The sequence below is a fragment of the Lissotriton vulgaris genome, chromosome 2_1 (genome assembly GCF_964263255.1).
Source record: "Lissotriton vulgaris chromosome 2_1, aLisVul1.2, whole genome shotgun sequence".
NCBI classification, from domain to species: domain Eukaryota; kingdom Metazoa; phylum Chordata; class Amphibia; order Caudata; family Salamandridae; genus Lissotriton; species Lissotriton vulgaris.
The window spans coordinates 586,918,937-586,946,604 of NC_141687.1; the positions used below are offsets into that span (position 1 = coordinate 586,918,937).

Consider the following 27,668-nt stretch of genomic DNA (forward strand, 5'->3'; position numbering starts at 1 on the left):
AAACCTCACCATCCCTGAAGAGGAGGTCCACTCTCTGAAAGGGACTACGCCCTACCGTTGGGCGGAGAGCCACATTCGGTACCTGGGTCTCGACCTGACGCCTCATCTGGACTCCTGGTCCGCGAGGAACTGGGCGGCTTGCCGCAAAGAAGTCCTGGCGGACCTGCGAAAATGGAAGCCCTTGATGATTTCATGGCTAGGGCGGCTCAACGCGGTCAAGATGTAGATTCTCCCTCGCATCCTGTCTTTCAATGTCTGCCCACCCCAATCCCTCTCCACTGCATAAAGAGTCTCCAGCGTGACCTCACGTCATTCATCTGGGGTGGTAAACGTCCCCGGTTCTCACAGAAGGTCCTTATGGAACCGAGGGATAGGGGCGGCCTTGCCTGCCCGAACCTTCTCCACTACTACTGGGCGGCACATCTCCGGTTTGTCATTGAATGGGGCGTGCGCGAAAGTGATAAGCACTGGCTCCATATGGACCGGGTGGTCACGGGGCGCACTATCTGGGATCTGCCTTGGCTGCCGCGAGTGGCGCGCTCCAGAAGTGCGTACATGGCGGTGCCGACGAAAACGGTCCTGGACATCTGGGACAGGGTGGCGGTACGCAAAGGCCTTACCACGTTCCCATCTCCGCACACCAACATCGCTGGTAACCCGCAGTTCCCTCCCGCAGCCCGGACCCGCGCATTCGAAAGATGGACGCAAGGGGACTGCAGGGTCATAGGGGACCTCTTCGATGGAGGCTCACCCAAATCTTGGCCTGATTGCAAAGAGGAGTTCGGTCTGCCCTCGACTGCCGGCCTGCAGTATGCCCAGCTGCGCCACTGGACTATGGGAGACGACATCTTTTGGGCGGCCACCAGGACCTACACGCCCTTCGAGAAGCTGGCACGCTCTCTGGGGGGGCTGAAGAGGCTCATCTCCCAGATATACAACATACTGCAACATCCCACCTCACCACCTACCCACCCCTACCAGGGGCAATGGCAGTCGGCGGCGGGCGCCGACATTGAGCCATCCCAGTGGGCCAGGCTGTGGAACGATATCCCCAAAATCTACCGTAGCATTCCACAGAGGGAAAACGCCTACAAGATGCTCACGCAATGGTACTACACTCCCTTGAGACTTAGCAAAATGTTCCCCACTGCCTCGCCGCTGTGTTGGAGGTGTGGTACTGCGACTGGTGACTTCGTGCATATCTGGTGGACGTGCCCTGTCCTAGCTGTCTTCTGGAAGGAGGTGCTCAGTCACATTAAGAAGGTGTTGGGTTTTCCCCTGCCTGAAGAGGTCTGCACGCTTCTGCTGGGCATTCGACCCCCTGCGCTTAGGGCCCTCACGCGCAGCGACTGGATCCTTACGCTCCAAATGCTAGGCGCTGCCAAGCAACTCATCGCTTTATACTGGAAACGGGTGAAGCGCCGCTGATAGCCTCTTGGTTTGTGCGCCTTTGGCAGGTCCTGGCTATGGAAATGCTTACGGCGCGGATCCAAATGAGGGGCGCACGCTTCAAAGCAGTGTGGGAACCCCTTGTGCGCCACCTGTGCTCTATCAGCAATGCGCGTCACATGCCCCCTAGGCTCCGTGCGCTGCACCTATTTGAGGACGCCCTTGTCCCTGCTGACCCGAGCAGACTATGCCCCTGACTGTTCTCCCCAATGCAGGCACTGCTACGACCCGCAAGCCCGCCTGGCTTTGCCCTCCCGCCAACAGCTGCGATATTATTGCTACCTTCCCCTGGCTCCCTCCCCCTCACCTCTGCTTAGCCCTCACATGATTTCTTCTTCTTTCCTACTTGCCGCTCTGGCCTTCGCCCCCTTCTGGGGCAGTTTATGCCCCGTTGGGCCTTTTTGAAATGTGACACTGCAGTTATCGACTTTCACTGTGCCTCCCCCGCACGGCGATACAGCAGCCGCGTGTGGCCACTCCTGCAATCGCTATCCATAAGCCACGCAGCCGGCCCCCCGGAGGGCTTGTAGGCAGGGTGCTGTGTTAATGCTCAACTCTTCCCCACCGGGTGGTATGCATGTATGAGTTCTTCTATGCGCGGCCGGCCTCAACATGGGGTTGTAGGCTTATCGCTGTGTTCACAATAAAAACAGATTTGAACAAAAAAAAAAATTAATATGAAATCACATTTTCTAAATTACTGAAATTACTGGCTGTTTTTTTTAAAAGTTACTTCTGACATCGATAAACATAAGTTGAAGCTTGTATGTTCTGAACATTCCTTCTTTTAACATAGCTATACACATCCCCCGGCGTGCGTCCACTTCACCTTCAAGAAAACAACGACCCACCACCACCAGCAACAGACCGCCCGCAGAAGCTGGAACAAGATCACAGCAGACCAGCTCGCCACCTCCCTGAGCCAGCACCCTCCTGCCAGCTCAGCGAACCCCAGCCAGGCCGCCGACAACCTCACGAAGTGGATCAGCAACTGCGCGGACGAACTCGCCCCACTGAGGACCCCGCCCAGCAGACCCGGCAGCAAGAAAGCCCCATGGTTCACCGACGAACTCAAGAGCTCCAAGAAGAACTGCCGAGCCCTCGAGAAAGTCTGGAGAAGGGAACCGACACCGGACAACAGGACCTCCTTCAAACTTGCCACCCGGAAACACCACCAGCTGATCCGCGCCGCCAAGAAAACAGCATTCAAGGACCGGTTGGACAACAACGCACACAACTGCAAGGAACTCTTCAACATCGTCAAAGAGCTTTCCAACCCCAGCGCAGGAAACAACGACATCACCCCATCGCAAGACCTCTGCAACTCCCTGGCTTCATACTTCCACAACAAGATCGCGGACATACACAACAGCTTCAACAACCAACCAACGCACACCATGACCGAACAACCACCCCCCACCACCACCCTCCACGCCTGGACCCCGATCAGCACCGAAGACACCATCCGCACGATGAACTCCATCCACTCCGGATCACCGACCGACCCCTGCCCTCACCACGTCTTCAACAAAGCCGACGCTGTCATCGCACCCCACCTGCGAGACATCATCAACACATCCCTCGACACCACCATCTTCCCCGAGAGCTGGAAACACGCCGAACTCAGCGCCCTACTCAAGAAACCAACAGCGGACCCCACCGACCTCAAGAATTACCGCCCCATCTCGCTCCTCCCGTTTCCAGCCAAAGTCATCGAGAAGACCGTCAACAAGCAGATGGCCGCTTTCCTCGAGACTAACGGATCCCTCGACCCCTCACAGTCCGGCTTCCGAGCCAACCACAGCACCGAGACCGCCCTCATCGCCGCCACCGACGACATCCGAGCCCTGATGGACAATGGAGAAACAGCGGCCCTCATCCTCCTAGACCTCTCCGCGGCATTCGACACGGTCTGCCACCGCACCCTAGTACGGCGCCTCAGCAACGTCGGAATCCAGGACAAGGCGCTGGAGTGGATCACCTCCTTCCTCGACGGGAGAACACAGAGAGTCCGCCTACCACCGTACAAGTCAGAGGCCACCGAAGTCATCTGCGGCGTCCCCCAAGGATCATCTCTGAGCCCCACCCTCTTCAACGTCTACATGAGCCCCCTCGCGGCCATCGTACGCAAACACAACCTCAGCATAATCTCCTACGCCGACGACACCCAGCTGATCCTCTCCCTGACCAACGACCCCGCCGCCGCCAGAGCCAACCTGCACGAAGGGATGAAAGAGGTAGCCGAGTGGATGACGACCAGCCGCCTGAAACTGAACTCGGACAAGACGGAGGTCCTCATCCTGGGCTCCTCTCCCTCCGCCTGGGACGACTCCTGGTGGCCTCCCGCCCTGGGCACCGCACCCAAACCGACAGACCATGCACGCAACCTGGGCTTCATCCTGGACTCCTCCCTCTCCATGACCAGGCAAGTCAACAACGTCTCCTCGGCATGCTTCAACATCCTACGCATGCTACGGAAGATCTTCTGGTGGATCCCCACCGAGACCAGGAAGACCGTCACCCAGGCCCTCGTCACCAGCCGACTGGACTACGGCAACGCCCTCTACGCCGGGACCACCGCCAAGCTCCAGAAGAGACTCCAGCGGATCCAGAACGCCTCAGCCAGACTCATCCTCGACATCCCACGAACCAGCCACATCTCCGGACATCTGCGAGACCTTCACTGGCTCCCCGTCAACAAAAGAATCACCTTCCGCCTCCTCACCCACGCACACAAAGCCCTACACGACCAAGGCCCGAGCTACCTCAACAGCCGAGTCAACTTCTACGCTCCCAAACGCCACCTCCGATCAGCCAACCACGCCCTCGCCGCCGTCCCCCGCATCCGAAGAGCGACTACAGGAGGAAGGTCCTTCTCCCACCTGGCCGCCAAGACCTGGAACTCCCTCCCGACCGACCTGCGCCTGACCCAAGACCACCTCTCCTTCAGGAAGAAGCTGAAGACCTGGCTGTTCGAGCAGTAGCGGCTCCCCCCCCCCCAGCGCCTTGAGACCCCACGGGTATGTAGCGCGCTTTATAAGTGTCACTGATTGATTGATTGATTGATATCTAATCTTAACAATAACAACGTGCTTCTACAGCTCTTTTCGAGATAAATATTAATTCTTCTCCACTTTTTTGCAGCTCCCAGTTTACCCTTGTCAGCATTTCTATAGTATTTAAGCTAAAGCAAAAATAACTCAAGAGAAAACGCCAGTGCCATGTCTACACCAATCCACAAATCCACTCATTGATAACGCTTCCTCGTAATCTCTATAAAGCCACAACATCAACATAAATAATAAAAAACGAACCTGCTGACACTCGTGATTTTTTTTCTTTTTTCTAAAACGACATCCTGCAGCCATTATTCCAGGAAGCGTATAGTGTCTTACTACGTTTACGATTTTAGAAGTGTACCTACCAAAAATAAAACAAAAAAGCAAATACTGAGACAACATCTTGGTACTCCCTGCATGTTTCCTTTTAAGTGCCAATAAAAGCATTCATAAATTGAACCAGTAAACTCTGTTTTACTAAATTGCTCTGAAAGGACATTATTTGATGTTGAGAAGTTGCTTAGAAGGGAGCAGGTTAAAGAGCAGGTTAGTGAAATGGCTACATTTCGAAATGAGCCAAAATAATAAAATTATGTTCATTCTGTTTAAAAGAATGTCATGTACTGCTTGTACTCACTCTCCCACCTGGGGGAATAGCAGTATCAAACATTGGTTTGCAGAGCAGATCGTCATTGTGGTGCTCTACTGTTTGTTTTTTCTTTTTCATAATTAAGATGGTCATTGTGAATAAGATTAATTGGCTTTGCATTCAACCACGACCTCAGAATTATAAGAATATTTATTAGTTTACGTGAAAGTTCAATATTGCAAGAAAATAAATTGCTCTTTTGATTGATAAGAGAGATTAGAGAAAACACCAGCCAAAATTGATGATGAAACCGTGGTTTTTACCATCTAGCTAGGGGAGTGGGTCAGATACGGGTATCGAAATCCATTAAAACCTGGATCAGTGGCCGTACCCTAGAGCAACTTCAGTTTATTACAAAATATACTTAATTTGAGATTTGAATGCCACATAAATTAGGCTGAGAGCCTTTGCATATGGCCTCTCTATCTGACCTGCTTGAAGACCATTGTAATTGAATGGAGACGAGCTAGTTAGCGCTTAACTCCAGCAAAACTGTAGGTTTGCAGGCTGTAGTGGAGAAACTGTCATAAGAAATTGGGATGGCGGTTCCTCTTAAGTTGGACCTATTGAAAATGGAGACTTCCCTACACATAGTTTTATATAACTATCTGACCATGGAAGACCACGTCAACTCTGCAAAAACATGCAGTTGTAAATTTCCTGGTCAAATTACACCTGTATTATTTAGAAAACAGTATAGCTACTCCTCATGCACAGGCATTTACTGGAGCAGGGCTAGATTATGAAATGAAATGAAAAGGAGTTTTGTATAGCGCAGCTGCTGCCCAAGGGCGTCCAGGCGCTGAGGCCTTACTATGTATTGGAGTATATAAGATTACCTTGAAAAGACTATAAAGAAATTGAACAAAGCAGCAATAATAGTAACCAGTGTTAGCCAATTGTAACATATCCATGCCTCCCAATCACCATTCGTTGAGAGTTTCAGTTCAGTAGTGATCCATAAAACCAACCTCTATTTATGCACATGCAGAGGATAGTGCTTGAGGTTCAGGCCCAACCTTGGCTTTGTTGAAGACCGCACTGGGTGGTAAACTGCTCTGTGGCAGAGGCAAGAAAGTGAAATGTTCTTCCTTCAGTATTAGGGAAGGTCCTGGGTACAGAGATGGTTAGGAAAGTTCTAAAAACATTTATTTTGGCAGGAATTGGGGTTTGTTCTGACACTTTGATACCTTCTGGCTTAGGTGACTTAAAAATAAACTTGCATTTTCTTGAAGGATCACACAACAGTTTACTATCTAAAAAGATTCGTGAAGAACAAATTCCAGAAGCCTTTCAAAAGAGGCTTGTGTGTATGACTTGCTCATCGCTGAAACCCTTGCCTGATCAGCTGTCTACTTGGTAGGAGTGCAGAATGAGCAGGCTGCTAAACTTAGCACAATACTCGCAGAAAGCCAAGAGTGAGTCTGCTGCTGCAACATTACCCAAATGGGTTTTAACTTTTGCAGTTTATATAGAGGAAGCTTGAGAGAGATTTGCACACTGCCTCTGTAAGGGACAGGATTCTCTTTGGAGAACAGTATTGTTGCCCGAGTGAAAAAGTTCCCTGAGCCTTTGGTTTCTTTTACAGAGGGTGTACCTTGAAATCAATGCACATTCGTGAGGGGAACTGATTTTTAGTGTTTTTCTGTAGAATGTTCAGCTGTGCTTTTCAAATTTGGTTTCTCTTTACCAAACTATATTGTGACAAGTAGTGAGTGGAAGGATTAGGCGTGCTGGGCAAGTGCTGGAATGGTTAAGCGGCTCTTCACTTGGTAGTAATGTATAGCATAGGGTGTTCAAGTAATTTTTTGTGATCCCATTTTAGCTATTCGGTAAGTCGCATTATCAATAACATAATAAGTATCTTCTTAGTTTCTTGTTTAGCACTTGTGTGGTGCTGAAGCTTTCCTAAAGTGCTGCATGTGAACACCAGTCAAGTAGAGTGCAACAAAGAATAATGAAGTAATAGAAGAGTAGTGAACGTGTAGTTATCACTTTAACATAGTGTCAGTGAGTATTTGAAAGAAACAGTTATAGATACCTTACCTTAGAATTACCCCCAGGCGGAAAGTTTTTTTGTCAGCAGTACCTCTGCACGTCGGAAGGTGACGTTGGTCGGCTCAACGTCCATTATATGCATTATGTTCGCCGGAATGACGTCACAGTAGTTACTTAGACGCCGCCCTCACGTGCTTACGTCAGTTATTTCTTTTTCCGCGCCAGCCAGCGCAGATCCAGGAAAAGCAGTACCTCCAGTCAATTTTAGACTGAACTTATTCAGCGACTTTTGTCGGCGTCTTTTTGAGCCCTAACGACTCCTGGTGCACGTAGGGATGCCCAGCTTCAAGGCTTGCGGTTCCTGTACCCGACTGATGTTGGTGACTTGCGTGTCCCTGTTTTACCTGGAGATAGACCATGTCCCCAAGTCTGCTCCGACTGCCGGTCCATGGCTCCAAAGGCTTTGCGGGAGTGGTCCAGAACGCTTCCTGAGCGCCGGCAGTCTGCTCCGCGCCGTACGTGGTCCTGGTCACGAATGAGGCCGAGGGACCGGTCGCTGAGCCATCACCAGTCTTCACACTCTGGGTCAGGTAAGTCAAAGAACAAGTTGTCGTCGAAGAAGCATCGTCGCTCTTCAATTTCTCCTCGTCGGACAGCTGAGGGATGCGGACCGTTCCCCTTCTGCAGCTCCGTGTGCTTAGCCTAAAGAGCTGACTCAGTTTCCCTCCCTTCCCGGGAGCCAGAGCGGCGACTCCTCAGCTTCTTAAGTTCTTCGAAGCGATGCATGCTATCTTTGGGCAGCCTAAACTCGCTGGCGCGCCTTCGGGCCCTGCAGACTCGGTTGGGGGGGGGCCTAGGCCTTCTCAGGCGGCGTCTCCGGTGCCGCCGGTCCAACTTGGTTACAGGCCTGGATACGGTTGACCTCATTACGCCTCCACCGGTGCCACTTCCTCCAGCACCGCACCCGATGCCGGTCGTGCCCCCGGCAGGCGTCGATCCTGGCCTCCATCCTGATGTGGAAACAAAGCTGGACGGCGTCAATCAACACCCGATTCGGTGCAGAGTGGGGTTTTTGTGCCCCTGTTCACTCCTGGGATCCCTTTTAGGCCATTTTAGCTTCCAGAGGACGAGGAAAACTGGGAGATGTCAGCTGACCCTCTGACCGACCAGTAGGAGTATGATCCGGACTGGAGAGAGGACCTGGGGAATGCCAGTGGTCTTGTTACTTCTCCTGACCTTGGCTTGTTGTCTCCTCCTGCCGTGGCTACGTAGGAGGGAGCATCATACACAGTGGTGTTGCGTAGGGCGGCTGAGGCTCTCCACCTCGAGCTCCCTACAGTGGCAGTCAGGACTAACCTCCTGACAGAGGTGTTTCAACCGCAAGCGAGCTCTTTGGAGCCCCTGCTGCCATTCAGTGAGGCCCTCACCGACGTCCTTTTGGGCACTTGGTCCAGGGCCCAACACTGGGGCTCCAGTGGATAGGATGAAACCACCGCCCGGCACCGGGTGACTCCACTTTCCTCTCCCAGCACCCCACCCCTGAGAGCTTGGTAGTTCAAGCCTCTACTTCCAAGGGTGAATTCCCTATCGCTCCACTAGGTAGGGCATCCATGAAGCTGGATCGTCTTAGGAAGATTTTTTCTTCGGCCAGCATAGGACTGAGCTCGATAAACACAGCATATCTATTGGGCCGCTGTTCCCACTCTGTGTGGGACACGGTTGCGCAAGTGCTGCTCCAGTGTCTGGAGGAGGCCTGGACAGTGCTCTCTCATGCTGGTGCCACCAGGAGAGATGCAGCAAAGTTTACCATCCGTTGTGGGCTGGATACCGCTGACTCTATGGGATCGACTTGCTTTTCTGGAGATGTCCAAAACACCCTTATGGACATGCCTTTTTATGGCCGTCGCCTTTATGGCGACAAAGCAGACCACGCTCTAGAGAGTTTCAAGGACACATGGGCTATGGCCAACTTGTTGGGCCGCTCTGGCCGCACTGCACAGTCTGCTTTTTGCCCCTTTCTTGGCTATGGAAGGGGTGCCCCACTACAATCCGCCCAGAGCCACAGGCCGACGCAAGTTCCCCAACCTTTGCACAGCTGAAGAAGTGGGAACCACTGCCGTGGTTGAGGGGGCCAGCGGGCAGGCCAGTCCACCAACCAACCCCCCTCACCTCTGCAGCAGCCTCAAATCTTCCTAGTCTGACATTTCAGGGCCATCAAACGCCAGTGGCCAGCAGGATCAGTCATCACCTCCCCCCACTGGTGCACCATCATGTCGGACAGGTGGGTTTTGCAGATATCCGATGGGGCCACTCCCTCCCTTTCAAAGCTATCCCTCAAGCCATGCCACTTAGGTACCATCGCATGTTGGAGGATCATCTGGGCCTTCTCTAACAAGAAGTCACGTCTCTCTTGGCCAACCGAGCCATTGAGCGTGTTTCTGCCCCAGAAGTAAGTAGTGGTTGTTACTCCCATCTAATTTCTGGTACCCAAGAAGGACAAGGGCCTGCGTCCTATCTTGGATCTCCGGAATGGCAACTGCTTCCTCTGGAAGGAGAAGTTCAAAACGTTGACGCTTGCTCAGGTCTAGTCTGCCCTCGACCCTGTAGACTGGTTGGTAGCATTGGACTTGCAGGACGCTTATTGTCACATCCCCGTCCTGCTGGCCCACCGGTGTTACCTGCGGTTCACTGTAAGCCACAAGCATTTTCAGTTTACAGTGCTCCCTTTTGGCCTTATCAGTGCCCCTCGGGTGTTCACGAAGGTGATGGCGGTGGTCGCAGCTCCTCTGCGCAGGTCAGGGTTGCCAGTCTTTCCGGACTGGCTGTTTGAAGGCGGGCTCGCCCCAGGCTCTTCTCTCCTACCACCAGACTACGGCCAACCTACTGCATTCTGTAGGGTTCTCCATCAACGTGCCAAAGTCACATTTGACTCCCTCTCAGAAGCTCCTCCTCATTAGAGCAGTTCTGGACACAACGCAGTTTCGGGTTTATCCTCCCGAACAGCGATTCTGGGATATTTGCGTTATGATTACTATCTTTCAGCCCTTATCCGGGTTTCGGTCAGGATATCCTTGAGGCTGCTGGGCCTCATGGCCTCCAGGCTGCTGCTGGTCGATCATGCCAGGTGGCACATGCAGGCTCTGCAGTGGGATCTGAAGTTCCAGTGGGCACAGCATCAGGGGAATCTGTCTGATTGCTTCCAGATCTTGGAGGGCACTGCACGACAATTGCAGTGGTGGCTCAGGAACCAGGATTGGGTCAACGGTAGATCCCTCTCCCTCTCCCTTCCCCAACCAGAACACACACTGGTAACCGATTCATCCCTTCTGGGATGGAGCGGCCACATGGGAGAAGTGGAGATTAGCGGCGTCTGGTCTCCGGTGGAGTCTGATCTCCGCATAAACCTACTGGAGCTTTGGGCGAACCGTATGGCACTCAAAGCATTCCTTCCCTCTGTCCGGGGAAGAGTAGCGCAGGTGTTCACGGACAACACCACCGCCATGTGGTCACTGAATGCCAGGGCGGACGAACTCAGCAACAGATGCATGATGGATCACAAATGGCATCTTCACTCTGAGGTGGTGCAAGGTCTCTTTCAGCAGTGAGGAGAACCTTGGTTAGATCTATTCGCCCCCAAAGAGAACGCGCAATGTCAGCAGTTCTGTGCGTTGTAATTTCTAAGGCGGCACTCGCGAGGCGACGTTTTTCGTCGCGAGTGGAGTTGGTGTCCTCTATACACCTTTCAGCCTATACCACTTCTACCCAGAGTGCCAAAGAAGATCAAGCGCGACCGGGCCCAAGTCATTCTTATGGCTCCGGATTGGGTACAAAGAGTCTGGTATCTCGAGGTGCTCAACATGGCCTTCGATCCTCCCATGAGACTGCCTCTTTGGGAGGATCTCTGTCGCAGCAGCAGGGGGACAGTGCTCCACCCGAACCTGTCCAGCCTCCACCTCCTTGCGTGGAGATTGAGCAGCGCAAGTTGACGTTGTTTGACGTGCTTCCTGAAGTATGTGGTGTAATCTTGGCAGCCAGGCGCCCCTCCACTAAAACAGTATACGAATATGAATCTACCAATAGCGGGAGGATAGAGGAATATGTGAAACTCTTACTGACAACTTTTTTCTGAAAAGAAGCATTTTCCTCGCTTCTGGTCGTTGAAAGAGCGCATCGGTCGCGGGTGCGAGGCCCATTAAGGGAAATGGGAGGGGCAGATTAATTCAAGGCAAGTTGGGGTAGCCGATGTGGGCGAGGGGGTGGCTGGGCACATAGTTGGCACAGTGCACACAGTATAAATGAGCAGCAAGGCAGCTCTTTGCAGACCGTTAGTCAAAAGGCGAGACCTGGAGAAGGCAGCAGCGTTGACATTTTACAAGAATGTAAGATTGTATGGCTGGTAACAACGAGCAGACGTGCCTGATCCTACTAACATGGAACATCCGGAGACTGTGGAATCCTCGAAAGCAGAAACACCTCCCACGTTCTCAAGATAGGCACAATATCCACATTGCTTTGTTAAAGGAAACCCACACAGCCCTGGCGACTGCCCCTACATTTGCTTCACAATGGGCCATGTTTAGATGCTTCGCCTCCTATTCCTCTTACTCGAGGGTGACCGCCATTATTGTGAAGAGGCAGGCCCCGTATGTAACAGAGGGGGCCATTAAGGATCCGGAAGGGAGATGCAATCTGGGGGTGACTGACATCTCATTCAATCACAAAGGTGAATTGCTACGGACCCATCATAGATGATGAGATGTTTTACACCGATTTATGGGGGTTCGTCATTCGCATTGGGTCTTCCTACATCATTTGGGTCGAAGATTTCAGCCTCACCTAACAGCCATATCTCTACCTCGCACCCTCAGCCACACCATTGCACAAAGGCCCAGCGCCAATTGCAGTCCATCGTCTAAGTGCATTGCCTAATCAACCCATGGCGCTTTGGTCACCCGGCACCAGTGGAGGGAACGTGCTATTCTGTGGCCTACTCTAGCTTGTCCAGCCTGGACTTTTGGTTGGTGTCCAAGGGCATTGGGCCCTGTATCTCTCACAATCAACACCTAGCTAGAAAATACTGGATCACTCCCTGGTTTGCCTGAGGCTGTGCCCACTGGGGTCCCCTGTCACCCGCATGTCCTGGAAACTCCCCGGACAATCGCTACTTGACACCCTCTTTAGGGTGGAACTGGGCGGGAATTGGAGGAATTTCTTGAATGTAACATAGAATCGGTTCCTGCCTTGGCGAGGATCTGGGAGGCACTAAAAGTGACGATACTGTGTATATGTATTGCTAAATTGGGGGGCACCCTAAAAGATATCTCAAATACCTTAAAGGGCTCGGAGGAAAAACTGTGTTATTTAGAAGCTGAACTGAAAGCAACAGGGCCGGAGAGGGTGCAAGCTGGTATAAGGGAAACCCTAACAGAGTATCAAACTACAGCTGAACGTGAGGGTCTGTCCCTGGTAAATATAACAGAGCTAGGCAATATGGAGAAGGGGCAAGGCCAGGGAAAGCGCTAGCAGAGATGACGCGCAAACCCCATTCTTCTAATGCGGTCATGAAAATTAGGGGTGCAGACGAGCCCACCCTCACCCCACAAAACCACTGAAGAGATTCTGCAGGGTTTTTGGGACACTACTTCACGCTGTATGCATCTCTGAGAGCAGTTCCTTAGACACAAACCCCTTCCTGGAAAGGGTAGAGTTGGGATAGCTAAGTGACAATCAGAATTTCTCGTAGTTCATTTTAAAGAGGACAAAATAAGAGCTGCCATTATGCAGCTGGGGTCGGGCAAGGCTTCTGGACCAGATGGGCTGTCGGCCCAATGTTATAAAACCTACAGACACGCTTACTCCCTTTCTTAAAAAAAACTCTACAAGGAGGCACTACAGCTGGGAACACTCCCACCTACCATGAGAGAGGCTCTCATTATATCCCCTCCAAAACCAGGCAAGCCCACCGACAACAGGGACTCCTACAGGCCCCTGTTCCTAATAAATTGCAATGTAAAAATATTGGCTAAACTGTTGGCAAATTGCCTAAGCCTGCTGATGGATGGGCTTGTGCGACCGGATCAGGCGGGTTTCATCCCAGGGAGTGACAACTTGTACAACTTGCGCACCCGGTTTTCAGTTATTCAAGATATAGATCCAGAGCTCAGTGCGAAGGTGGTCTTTCTTGATGCCACTAAAGCCTTTGAATCCCTAGAGTGGGGCTCTTTGCTGTCTGTTCTGCAGCGTATGGGCTTTTCCCTCCAAGATTCTGCACATGATACAACTATTATATCAAACTTCTCAGCACATTAAATGCACACTGAAGCCAGTGTATAATGTACAATGCACGCCAGAGTTGCGCCCTGAAACTAACCCACAACCCGCGTCCTGACTGAGAGGCTGCTTAGGCTGCCACCCAGCATGTTGCTGGACCCCTGGGTAGAGAGCCATCCGCTCTCGTGGGCCTGCAACAATGCACATCCTGGGGCGAGGTGCTAGGCCTCCTTCCTCTATGATGGGCAGGTGAAGCTTCAAAGGCATGCCATGCCGCCTTTGTGAGCTTCTCCAGGCCACTTGCTGTACTCAGCAGCTAGCCCCCACCGGTTCTGACCCCCCTCTCTGGTGGGAAGAAAGGCGGGAAAACCAAACTGAGGAAAGGGGGTGTGCCAGCCTCTGCCAACCCCACCCCTCAGGTGGGGGAGGCGAGGTGAAGCACAACTCTGGGCTTTCTCCATCTTGAGGATGGGGAGCCCTACCCAATCAGGCTAAGCTCCTGACCCCCCACACACTGGAGAGTTGCAGGATAGGGGGTGTACTCACCCCAGGAAAGGGACCCATTGGTCCCTGTCCTTTCCCTACCTGTAACGCCCCTAAATTTAGTATCTAGGGAATCCTGAACCTTCCTTCCTCAGATCCCGATTCCGAAACTACAAAGAAGAACAAGAAGAAAGACGACCTTCCGTGCAGCTGCCAACAAGAGGAGGACACCAACTAACTTGGCACCAGCCCTACCAGCCTGTCGACCCTCAACCCTGTTCCTGCTAAATCCCGGCGTCTCCTGTGGTCAGCAACCTCAAACCCCAGTGGACCCGACTGCCTTGCTCATCCAAAGACTGGGACTCCCACAAGCAGTGGTTCTGCTCTAACAGCTACAACCCCTGGTACCAGCCAGGAATCGCGAATCCAGTACACTCTGCACCCACCGACCCCGGCCTGTGCCTGAGTGAACCAAGACCACAAGGATATCCCCCGATGATTGTGATCAAGAATCCAGCACCCAAGGACCCTACTCGACGCTCCTGACGATGCCTGCAGCCTCACAACCAGGGATTCCTCCAGCCACGACCAGCAGAGGGTAAGATTTCCCGACACCAAGACAACCCTGCCCCCTGTGCCCAACTCCTGGGTGTCTACCTAACCTACAGATTCCCAACTTACCTCTCAAAGTGGTGGGCGCAGCTGAAGAATCTCCGTCCCGAGCTTACAGCCTTTGTTCGTCTTGCAGCTTTCTCATTGAAATCCATTGGGCGCCCGATGGCCCAAAAGCACCCTGCACCCAGCCACCCGAGTGCCACTGGAAGTACAGCAACTGTTCTAATCTACTTCCCCTCTTGCCCTGTGTAAGTGACCCGGAGCTCAGCTCGTACAGCCGTATGATCTGCCTGCTAGCCGCCACCTATCAAAGGCCCCCTACCTGCCATAGGCTAACATTGGGCCTACGCTCTCTGCACCCGGCTGCCCCTGTGCCGCTGAGGGTGTAACTACTGTACCTACCTGAACCTGGGAGACCCCTGAGTCTAACCCCAGAACCTTAACTTTGCCAGTCAAGTACCTACCTGAAAATCGATCACCTACATTTTCTCCAAAGGGTAAAATTGACTGGTTTTCACTTGGAAATTCTTCTATGTGTCGAGTTTTGAAACTTTGAAATATTCACTAAAAACCACCCGATCAACGAAAACAAAATTGCTCACCTGTTACCAGGAGAGATTCCAGTGCTGGATCTTTGTGCCCAGCACTGACCTTAAAAAGTAATTATAACTGTGATTTTCCGATAACCTGATTTTCCTCCATAGAAGAATTTCTGGCAAAAACCAGGCAATGTGTAAAGATGAGGCGGAGGCAGGAAATTGTAGTTTGGGATTTATTCAGGAGAAGAGAGCCGTCCAGCTTGAGGGGAAGACACAGCAGCTGCAACTGCCAAACAGGGAACACTGGGGAGGAATCTTCAGTACATGGAAATCCAATGGGTGACATCACAAGGTGATGAAATGATAGCAATACAGATCACCACACACCTCCCCCCTTTTTTAAAAGAGAAAAAAAAAACAGTCCTGAAAACACAGTAAAACAACAAGGAAAAACAAATCAGATATAATCACGATATTTGTTAGGCCTAACAGTTGCTCTCGAGCTTTTCCTCAAACCATTACCAATATTTACATTCAAACTTTTCTTTAAGCCATTACCAACATTGACATTCGATGAGGGAGCAGTTGCACGGGAAGGATCTTTAGCAACACGAGAAGTGCTCCACCAATTGCCATTTGACAGTTTGACAGCATTCTTGCGAACTTCAACAACCTGTTGAGAATCAAGAAATTTCGAAAAACCTTTCTTAACCATGACAGGATTCTTAATTCTGACCCAATCGCCAGCATGAATGCTGTGGGAAGACTTTTTTCCTGACTCCACATAGCAAGGCAGTGAACTGGAAGATTTTTTATTAGCACGTTCCCACACTTCTTCTAAATCACAGCCCCGGTGGAGACTTTTGACCATCCAAAAGGGGAAAGCTTGGGAGCAAGCTTTTCTTCCTCTCATCAGTTCGAAAGGAGAAAAGCCTGTGGCAACATGGGGAGAAATCCGATAAGACCATATAAGATCTTTTACAGCTTGAAAGATAGTTATTTGATCTGAAAGCAGCTTGCACACATTCAACAATAACTCTATTAAATCTCTCGGTTTTGCCATTGCTGTGGGGATGGTACAACGGAGTTCTGGTATGTTTAATACAACAATTATTCAAGAAAACACCCATTTCCTTAGAAATGAATTGTACCCCGCTGTCAGTGAGAATTTTTCCGGACAACCTTCCCTCAGAAAGATTCTGCTTAAACAATCAATGACACTCTTAGATTTGGGAACATTGATAGGTTCAACTTCGACCCACCTGGAAAGATGATCAACAAGGACCAGGAAGTATTTGGAGGTGTTGAGAAGAACATGGAACGGACCTAAAAAGTCCAGACCAATTTTTTGCCAAGCTCTAACAGGAGGGGGAACAACAGAATCACAAACCCCTTCTAAGATAAGAACTTTGTCACTGGTGTTGCAACGTGAACAAAGTTTGATGGCTTCCACAATTTGATTGGCCATTTTTGGCCACCAAAAATTCGATCTGACGTTTCTCTTAGTAATGGTGGCTCCTAGATGTCCAGAAGGGGCATCAGCAATAATTTTCTCTCTGTAAATAGAAGGGGGAATGAATTTATCACCCCTAACAATTTTGCCATTTTCCAAAGAAAGTTCTGAGTTAATTTTCCAATAAATTTGAAGTTCGGGAGAGAGGGATTTTTCTTTGGGCCAACCTTTTTGTATGAAAAAGGTCACATCCTTGAGAATGGCATCATTTTCAACTGCTTTGATCCAATCACATTCAGCGAAAGAAATAGAATTTTGAGAAATGTTGGCCACGAAACATTCCTCAATCTCAGTTTCCCAATCATTTTCATCAGGTTCTTGTAAGGGTAACCTGGACAAACAGTCTGCTAGTTTGTTTTTACCACCAGGGATATAGATAGCTTTGAAGTTCAATTCCAATAATTTAGTGGAAAGTCTAGCCAATCGTGCAGTTGTGCCATTGATGTTTCTGCCTGACAAAATATCGACAAGAGGACGATGGTCGGTTTGAAGAATGAACGGTCTACCCCATAAGTAAGACTTGAATTTCTCAACACTCCAAGCACAAGCAAGCAGTTCCTTCTCTATGACTGAATATTTCCTTTTGACAGGACGGAGAGTCCTGGAGGCAAATCCGACGGTAAATTCTTTACCATAGGCCAATTGTGAGAGAACAGCTCCTAAGCCATATTCACAAGCATCGACAGTGACAACAGTTTCTCTATTACCATTAAAAGGCTGAAGAGCAGGAGCGTTAGTAATGTGCTCTTTAATGAGCTGAAAGCCCTTTTCGCACTCATCAGACCAGCTGAAGGTGGCACCCTTTTTTAGTAAAAGTCTAAAACATTCAGTGGTCTTGGCATAGTCTCTCATGAATTTTTAATAAAACTCACAAAGACCAAGAAAGGACAAAAGTTGTTCTTTGTTGGAAGGAGCAGGAGCTTCGATGATGCTTTTCACTAGACCTGATCTGGGTTTGATGCCACTTTCAGAAATGGTATGACCAAGGTATTCTACTTCTCTGGTTTTGAAAACACACTTACTCTTCTGTAGAGTTGCACCTCTTTGTTCCAGAATGTTAAAGACTTGGTCAATGACTTTGTCATGTTCGCTTTCAGTTTGAGTAAAAATAAGAATATCATCTTGGAAGACGACTACATTAGAGAGTTCCTCAAACATTTCGGACATGATACGCTGGAAAACAGCGGCGGCAGAGGCCAACCCGAAGGGAAGGCGACGAAATTGGAATACACCATCTGGTGTTACAAAGGCGGTGAGGTGTCGTGAGAGAGGATGTAATTCAATCTGGTGGTAAGCCGCCTTTAAATCAAGTTTGGAAAACCAAGTAGATGATCCTAACTTTGCTATTAAATCCTCAATGCGAGGAAGGGGAAAACCATCAACCCAGATAGCCTGATTGAGACTGCGTAAATCCACACACATCCTAAGGTCACCGGACCTTTTCCTAGCAAGTACAATGGGAGAAAGCCATAATGTTGATTCTACTTTTTCAATAATTTCTTGTTCGCATAATGATTTTTGGTGTTTAGACAAATCCTCTCTGATACTGAGTGGGACATTTCTGAGTTTGTGTTTGACTGGGGTAATGCAATCTTTGACTTTGATAAAATGTTGGAAATTAGTGATCTTACCAAGGCGATCTTCAAAGACTTTTTTATATTTGTGCTCCCACAATTTGTCATTCAAAATGTTGCATACAGGGGCAGAAGATGAAGACATAGAACAGGGAAGATTGCACTCTTCAATAAATACAGGGTTGGGTAAACCAGGTTTAATGGTAACACCAAATTCTGCCTGATGAATGAGACCTAGAACATTGATGCCTCGCTTGGCAACATAAACCTTCCCTTTAATAAATTTGCCAAAGATGGAAATTTCAGCCCAGAAATAACCTAAAAGGTTAATTCTGCTTCCTTCAAAGGCTACAGAAAGAACATCAGGGGGAAGTAAATACTTATCTTGCCAGAAATGAGAATATTTTTCGTGGGAAACAATAGTGATGCGAGCACCGGTGTCTACAAGTAGTTGGACATGATGTTTTTCAATGATAGCGTCAACTTCAGGATCAGGAACAAGAAAGGTACGACTAACAATGTCATTGTCTTTCACAACAACTACATACTCCTGATTAGTTACATCACATTCTGAATATTCAGTTGAATGCTCAAGAGAATTTAAATCAGGGGAGGAATCATTCTCATTCATGACACAACGCACACTACCTCTTCTACCTCTCATACAGACCCTTGAGAAATGACCATTTTTGCCACATTGACTGCATTGTTGGTTGGCGGCAGGACCATTTTTGAAGTTGGAAACATGGTAAGAAGAACCACATCTAAAACAAAAAGTACTTTGGCTGAATTGTCTATTGGGCATAAAGGGTCTCCTAGTACTGGTATTACCCATTCTTCTAAAATAACCACGTGAATCACGAGGAACAAAATTAGAAGTCTTAGTAGGAGTAGGAGTTTTAATGGAAACTGCACTAGAAATGGAAGTATTAGAGAGAGAAACTTCTAATTGTTTAGAATCCTCCAAGGATGTCTCAATACTTTTGGCTATGTCAATAGCCTTATCAAGAGAAGGATCCTTGCAGGATAGTAGTTTCCCTTGGATTTGTTTACAAGAACAGCGAGCAACAAGTTGATCCCTAATAAGTTGAGAGGTGAAATTGTCAAATTCACATTTAGAAGCAAGTATTTTCAAAGCAGTAACAAACGTGTCAATGCTTTCTTCAGTTTTTTGAGCCCTGGTGAAGAATTTGTAACGATGTACGACCATGTTTTTAGTTTTAACAAAGTACTTGTCCAATTTGGCTATAGCTATGTCAAATTCATCTAGAGCTTCACCAGGAGGTGGAACATAAGGAGGTAGATGGTCAAAAACGTTCTGGCCTTCCACACCAAGATGATAATACATTGAACTCTTTTTTCTTTCTGCACGATATCTAAGACCGTCAATTGCACCTAAGTAGGCCATGAAAGATCTTAACCAAAGCTTCCATTCGAGAGGAGGATCTCCAGGAGTCTGAAGAAATGGAGCTGGAGGAGAGACGCTTTGCATTATGATATCTTCTATTTTCCCTTAGAATTGAAAAGTTTTAATTCAATGGAACAACCTAAAAAAAAAATATTAATATGAAAAGAGTAACTATTGTAATTAGGACTTCAGAATAAAACTTGCAATTAACAATGACATGTGCAAATGTTGTACACAATAGTGTGCAAAAACTGTGCACATCAGCGTGCAAATGCTGTGCACGTCAGCGTGTAACGAAAATGTTGTGCACATTAGCGTGCAAATGCTGTGCACATCAGTATGCGGATGCTGTGCACGTCAGCGTGCAAACATTGATAAAGAGAGTAAAGGCTGTGCGCATCAGCGCGAAACGAGTTTTTTTTTTATATATATGTATGCAAAAGCTGAGCACATCAGCGTGAGAAAAAGTAAATAGTTTGAAGTGTGCTTAATCTGCTGTGTGCTTGAGCTGTGCACATCAGCGTAATGAGTAAAGCGAAATACGGAAGGCTGTGTGCATCAGCGAAGGAAAAAAACTCAATGACTGATCAGCTGTGCACGGCAGAGATAATGAGGACTTGAGTGCAGCAATTGAAGCCTTTGTGACGTATCGAGGCTGGAAAGCACAGCAAAAACAATGGAAACTGGAATGCAGCAATTGAAGCCTTTGTGACGTGTAGACGCTGGACGTCGATGTGACGCAGTGACTGACAAGCAGAGAGAACGTCTAAGTTGTCATAGTGACCAGCATGCGTGATGCGTGAAGACGCTTGATTGTGAAAGTTGGAAATTCTACTACGTCATCATTCTGAGGCGCAGCCCGAAGGAGAAAGAACAAGCGGAGGGAGCACACACAGCGCTGGAAAGGCAAGGGTAAAGGTAGGAAAGTCTTGGAAATGCGGTAGAAAAGTCTTGCGAAAGTCAGCTGGTAGAAGCGATGTGGGCTGGCACAAGGAACGAAGCAGATTACACGCGGCTGGGTGACGCGCAGTTAGATGGCACGCAAAGAAGCTTATTTGGCAGAAATTGTAGCAGGGCCAGTTAAAAAGAAAAGAGTTCAGTGGCTGCGACGGCTCTCGATGAGTACAGCAGGAAGAATAATTTGTAAAAGTACTCACATGAAGATGAAGATCGGAAGAAGAAAAAATTTCCTGAAATTCAAAACGCTTTGCGTGATGAAGTTGTTTTGAAGGTTGAAACGGCAGCTGAAGAACAGCTGACCATCCTCTGTCGCCAATGTAAAGATGAGGCGGAGGCAGGAAATTGTAGTTTGGGATTTATTCAGGAGAAGAGAGCCGTCCAGCTTGAGGGGAAGACACAGCAGCTGCAACTGCCAAACAGGGAACACTGGGGAGGAATCTTCAGTACATGGAAATCCAATGGGTGACATCACAAGGTGATGAAATGATAGCAATACAGATCACCACACAATGTTATCCCAAGTGTCGATTTTTCAAACATACAAATATTCCTTAAAAATCGCCTGTGTAACAAAAACGATTTCTTTCAACTGTTTACAGGAGATGCACCAGGGCTGAATTCAGGATCCAGCCCTGAATAAGAAAAACATACGTAAAGTAACTGATATTGCATTTTACTTAAAATCCCCATTGAGGTCAATGTTATAATTTTGTTTAACTTGTATTGCATATTGCAACAACTTTATCTATTGCATTGAAAATTCGATTGCTATTTGAAAGTATTCAACTGTAGCATCTCATTCTGAGAAAGTATTTTTATACCTACATGTGATTCTAAAATATACAATTGGCCTAGAGTTCATTTCTTGTGTGTGAGACTATTTGCTGCCTGAATGTGTACAACACATGCTTTACACTGTCGTCTGATACTGCCTTACTGCTCGACCAAGCTACCACTATAGAGAGTAAGGTTATATCTAACTTTAACCTCTTTAACCTCTGGGGACTGTGACTCTGTGCACACTGTACCTTACTTTGGTGCAGTATATACAGAGCCACTTTCTTACAACCAGCAGTTGATCAAGCACTGGAACATCAGTGGAAAGAAAGCCCCCAAATGACACCATTGTGCACAGTAGCCCCTGTGTCTCCCGGAACTCCTGAACCAGTTTTCTACCGAGAAATTATATTAGCAAAGTATTCTCTGTATTCCTAATGCCTGATATTTTTGTTCCTTTGTTGAAAAAATCAAACTATAATGCATTTTTATGGCAATTCAATACACGGGGGCGGGGGTTGGGGTTGGGGGGTGGAGTGGCGGTGTTAACCACATCCACGCTTTGTAGTTTGACCAGACTTGTACCTTGCTTGATTTCTCAAGCTAATATAATTCTTTATACTGACATTTTCTTCTCTTCCTTCAGATTGATGATGGAACCGGAATGAAACGTGAGGGCACAGTGGATGACCTAATAAAGATGGTGGAAGAGCTTACCAGGATCCACTAACACTTCTGACGTCCAGTACACTTGTTAATGAGAAATTTTCCCCGCACCAAGTTCTTCTTGTGGCTGGTCCTGTCTGGAAAGGACAGCCATGGCACTTGGGACATGGACATTTAAGAGACTGCAGTCCTAACATCAGCAGCTGCTTCGGTGAACTCATGGATGCTTCTTAGCTGTGTGACAGAACTTTTTCTGGACATAGGCCTACCGGAGCTTTTAGTGGTGTGTGCCCCTTTGGGCCTGAGGGGAGATATTGGTCAATTATATAAATGTGATTCTCACATTTGCTGGTTAATAATCATTTTATCTTGAATCGTGCTCTGTGTGGAGTCAGAGCGTGTGTGTTGCCCTTCCCTCACTCTGCCCATTTCTACTTCCTTCCAAATAGACTCCCTTGGCTGAAGGAATAAGATAAGGAATATAGTGAGTGGAGGGAGATCGAACTCCAGTTTTTCGCTTTTGGGCATAAGAGGGTACATGCTCTCTAATCTGAAGAAAATCACCTGTTCTTGATTTTTGAGTTTTACCAAATAAAGTAGTCTAAAACCAGTGGTGGGTTCTGCTTTACTTTCTCAAATTTGTCCTTCCTTTTTCAGTATGAAGTGTGGATTCAAAACCCTTGGTATATCATTTTTACCTTAAAGTAAGTTTGCCATCATAACTCCAGTCTAAATTGATGAATAAAAACATTTGAGATCCTGAATGCCTCCACTGGCTGCTTTTCGTAGCTTTCAGCAATTTTAGGCTATTTCCTCATCTTTTGCCCCATTTTCTGCCAACTCTTGTTAAACTTAAAATGTGAGGCCGCACTCCCTCGCTGAAGTACTTGCTTCACCTTTGCTTGCTTTTAATGCTTTATATGTAAATGTAAATGCATTTGCAGATTCCCAGTTGCAGATCCCATCCTGGTAGTGTTTCCTATTAGGAATTTTGGATAAAAAGTCATAGGCGCAAACTTACGAATTTGTGTTCAGACATTAAAATCTCATCACAAAAGAGCAAACTTGTTATGAATTTGTCTACATTCGTCGCTTGTGTTGGCCATAGTGACATTTGCTTAGCATATCCTGCCATCTAGTGTTGGGCTCGGATGGTTGCATATTTTTCTTTAAAGAAGTCTCCGAGTCATGAGGTATTGCTACTCCAGTGTGAATTGTGCATGTTCCTCGGCTCCTTTGTTAGATTGATTTTTTTTCTTTTTTTGCTATCTGGTTCGGACATCGATATCGCTGCTCCTGGACTGAAGCTTCATTCCAGCACAGAAGCCATTCTCAGTGCCCTTTTCTCTCAACAGAGGCATATTCAGTAGTATACACTGGCTGGCGTTACTGACTTCCTCATCTGATAGACATGTCTAGGCGCATATTCCTTAACTTAGAATTATCCCCAGGCTTCAGACTGGATCCGGAATTTTTTATTTTTGCAGCAGCAGCACCACCTCTGCGCGCCGGGGGACGGCACCACACGACCCCGCCCTGATGTCGTCCACCGACCTGACGTCAGCGAGGTCATATAAGTACCTCCCAGCTGATGTCAGTTCCCTTTTCTGCGTGTAATGCGGATCCGGAGTAAGCTGTTCCTCTGGCCTATTTTTCGGCCCCCTTTGACGCTTCGCGTCTGGAACAGTGTGCGATGCCTTCGGGTTTTAAACGCCTTACCTGCATGTGGTATCTGGGCGAACACCATGACTCAACTGATTGTGACGTCTGCCAACACCACATGCCGAAGTCCTGGCAGGAGCGCTGGATGAAGCTGCTTTCTGCTCGCCTATCCCGGCCGGTTCATCACAGCCCTTGGCTTCCTCTTAGGCAGCAGTTCCCGGTGGCAGTGGGTTCCATTTGCGGAGTCGATCGCCATCTGGTTCCCCGGCGCATTGTTCACCCCTTCTAGGTAAGTCACGGAGCATGTTGCCGAGGTCCTCGACCTCCTTTCCTTCTGTTGGCGGGGGCACTGGTTCCCAGGATTCGCCAGACGTGCGCCCTCCGGGTATCGTCCCTCCCCTATCCGCCTTTTCCTGGCGCTGGAGCGACTCTGACCCGAATGGAGGCCTATGCTGCCCCCCTGCAGGCCTCCCTTCAGTCCCCTCCTCTCAATTCAATTCAATTCAATCTTTATTTCGTTGCATTGCAACATAAAAGATAACAATAAATTATAGAATTCATAATAAAATATACAACAATATAACATTCATTATAAGGGCACCCTAGTACTGCATTACTTCTACATTTCATCAATTTTAACACGTTAGCTAGTATTTCATCAATGAAGCACATGATTTATAATTCAGTTTGATACAGTATCAATAAATATTAAAATGTTTAAAAAGAGTAGAAAAGTTAAAAAAAAACATTAAACATTAGATTGAGTTTACAACCAGGATTAAAATGCAATGCATTGGCTTTGTTCATGGTTCCGGGGAGTCTAAATAACAACTTTCTTAGTTTAAAAAGAAAGAGATAATTTCCTTCTAACAAAATAAGTGGACAATAGAAATTTGCTAATGCCGAACACGATTACTTGACTGGTGTCCATACTTAGGATTCTGCCAGCTTCCTTATGGGAAGTAGAGCCAATGTTACGGCACAAGGGGACTATCCACTTTTTCCTGGCTTTGTCATAACTAGGACAAAAAAACAATATGTGGAAAATGTCCTCCCTTTGGTTATTGGTGCACAGGGTACAATGTTCTTTATCAGTCTTCCCCCATCTTTTCTCAGTTACTTTTATCCTCAACGTTCCATACCTAAATTTTAGATATAAAGATTTTGCCAGTGGAGGTTGAATTTCATCTAGAAATTGTTCGAATAGAGCCTCATTTTTTGCCATAAGACATTTTTCAGTAAGGGGGCCATGGGTTCTTGAATACACAGATTCATAATTCACATATGACCAGAAGCTTAATTTAACAATTTTTTGGGAATTTAGGTTTAGAGATTCAGGCTCGTTCCAAAAGTGTGATAATCCGAGCTTGGTAAGCCAGTTTTTTACATGCTTGAACCAGAAGATCTTGTTATCTCTATCCAGCTCTAATACTTCCTTCAGCCCTTTTCTATAGTCAGATAGTTCCATGGTTGTCCATAATCAGACCCACATCAGCAATGGTCTCAGTGTAGCGTGCTGATCTGTGTGTTTAATATCTGAAAGAAACACGTTAGTGTTAGATTCCTTACCTTAGAATATCCCCAGGCGTCAGTCTGGATCCGGAAACTTTTGCGTAGCAGTACCCCTGCGCGTCGGTAGGCGTCGTCTGCAGGCGTCCCCTGCGGCTCCGCGTCCGTCGTCGGCGTCGTGCGCCGTGATGACGTCGCTGGAGTATGTAGACGCCGCCTCCGCGCGCTGACGTCAGTTCTTCTTTTTTCCGCGCCAGTGGACGCAGATCTGAAGAGCAGTACTCCGGTCTTTTGACCAAGTTTTTCGATAGTTATTTCTCTCTTTGTGCCTGATAGGATGCCTGGGTTCAAGCACTGTGATGACTGTGAGCGCACGATGTCGGTCACAGACCATCACCGCCTCTGTCTCCGGTGTCTGGGCCCCGACCACGGCGTGGACTCCTGCGTCGACTGCCGGGCCCTCACCAACAAGGCTAGGCGGGAGCGGTCCCGCAAGCTACTGGAGCTCCGGGTGTCGGCCCCACGTCGGGACCGGGAGCGGTCCCGGTCCGGCCGGAGGTCGAGAGAGCGTTTGAGGGAGCGGTCGCGGAGCCGCGCCGAGCGTTCCGGAAGTCGACACCACTCGTCAGGCAGGAAGCATAAGAAGTCGGGGCGTCGTCATCGTACCCCCGACTCCCCCCCGACGCTCGCGCGATGCGGCCGGGGGCTCGGGTGACCCCAACCCCGCGGCTCCGCGAGAGTCGCCGGCGCGGCCTGCCTCATACCCTCCGGTCCCTGGGCACGGCGCGACGCCTGAGGAGATCGAGGCGTTCCTCATGGCCATGAGGGCGCTCGGTTCTCCGACGGGGCCTAAGGTGCCTTCGGGCCCAGTGCTACCGTCTGGGGGCCCTGGCGGTTCGGGTGTCCCTGCCTCGGCGCCGCCGACGGCTCCGGCCCCGGCACCGCCGACGGCTCCGACCCCGGCGCCGCAAGGGCCTTCGGGTTCGACGCCGGCTGGCCTTCCGGCCTCTCCGGCGCCGTTACCATCGGGGTTACCCCCGGCGCCGTCCCCGCGCGGCGCCGGTTCTCCGGTGCCGGCTCCGGCCGGCAGCGGGGTTCCGACGCCGGCTCCGGGCGGCGCCGTCCCCTTACCTTCACGGACGCGGAGCCGGACGGGCGTCGCTCGACGCCGGTTCCGGCGCCGATGGGGCCCTTGAACCCCGAGGAGCCGGTCTACATCGTTGACTCCGAATACGGAGAGGATGAAGAGTTCGGTGAAGGTTGGGAGGGGTCCGAGGACCCTCTGTCACGCGAGTGCCAGTATGACCCGGACTGGACAGGTGACTTGGGGGATGCCAGTGGTCTGGACGACTCTCCTAACCCTGGTTTGATCTCTCCTCCTTCCGTGGCATCGGTGGAGGGAGCTGCATATTCTGTGGTGCTGATGAGGGCTGCCAAGGCCTTACACCTTGAGCTCCCCGTCGCGGCCGTGAGGCCTAACATCCTCACCGAGGTCTTCAAACCGCAGTCATGCCCACAGGAGCCACTGCTGCCGTTTAATGAAGCCTTATCAGACGTTCTGTTGGGCACTTGGTCCAGGCCCGCTTCAGGTCCGCCTGTTGATCGGAACGTGGCCAGGCGCCACCGTCCTTGTCCGGACGACCCCAAGTTCCTGTCTACCCACCCCACTCCTGAGAGTCTGGTGATCCAGGCCTCGACCTCCCAGTCCGCATTCCCGTCGGCCCCGCCCGACCGGGAATCCAAGAGGTATGACCAATTTGGCAAGAAGGTCTTCTCGTCCATTAGTTTGGGCCTGCGGTCTTGCAACACCGCTTGCCTCTTGGGCCGCTACACCCACTCTGTGTGGGATACGGTCGCGGAACTGCTGCCAGAATGCCCCATGGAGGTGCGGGCAAAACTCGGTCAGGCTGTGGCTGAGGGCCGAGATGCAGCGAAATATTCGATACGGTGTGGTCTTGATACGACCGACTCGCTGGGCAGAGCTATGTCAACGACGGTGGCGATTCGTCGCCACGCCTGGCTGAGATCCGCCAATTTTTCGGCAGATGTCCAGAATACCTTGATGGACATGCCGTTCGATGGCTGTCACCTCTTCGGTGACAAGGCGGACCACGCGCTGGAACGCTTCAAGGACTCCAGGGTCACGGCCAAGTCCTTGGGTCTCTCGACCCAGCGTCAGCAAACGGGTTAGTTTCGTCCCTTTCGTGGCCAAGGAAGGGGCGCCCCTACACGTGCTGCCAGCCACGCGCCGCAACAATCCTTTCAACGCGGTGGCGGCCGTGGAAACCGCCGTGGTGGCGGTCAGGGACAACGGCGGGGTCAGACCACACCTTCCCCCGCAGCATCTACCCCAAAATCCTCCTAGTCCGTGCTTTCGGCCCCATGTGACGCCAGTGGGTGGCAGGGTTCGCCATCACCACGCTCACTGGCGCACGATCACTTCGGACAGGTGGGTGCTGCAAATCGTCCGAAGGGGCTACTCCCTCCCCTTCGAGACCTCTCCTCCAGCCATGCCACCGCAGAACCACCGTGTGTCG

The 27,668-nt window shown here is 49.5% G+C and overlaps 1 protein-coding gene across 1 annotated transcript in view; it reads left to right on the forward strand.

The window, feature by feature from the left end:
* DDB1 (damage specific DNA binding protein 1) overlaps window positions 1-22,570 on the forward strand; it is a 1,134,380-nt gene extending 1,111,810 nt beyond the window's left edge. The window contains exon 27 of the mRNA XM_086955618.1: window positions 21,941-22,570. Within this exon, the coding sequence (XP_086811744.1) occupies window positions 21,941-22,024 (84 nt within the window). The 3' untranslated portion in view covers window positions 22,025-22,570. The remainder of the gene's footprint in view (window positions 1-21,940) is intronic.
* Window positions 22,571-27,668: the final 5,098 nt, after the last annotated feature.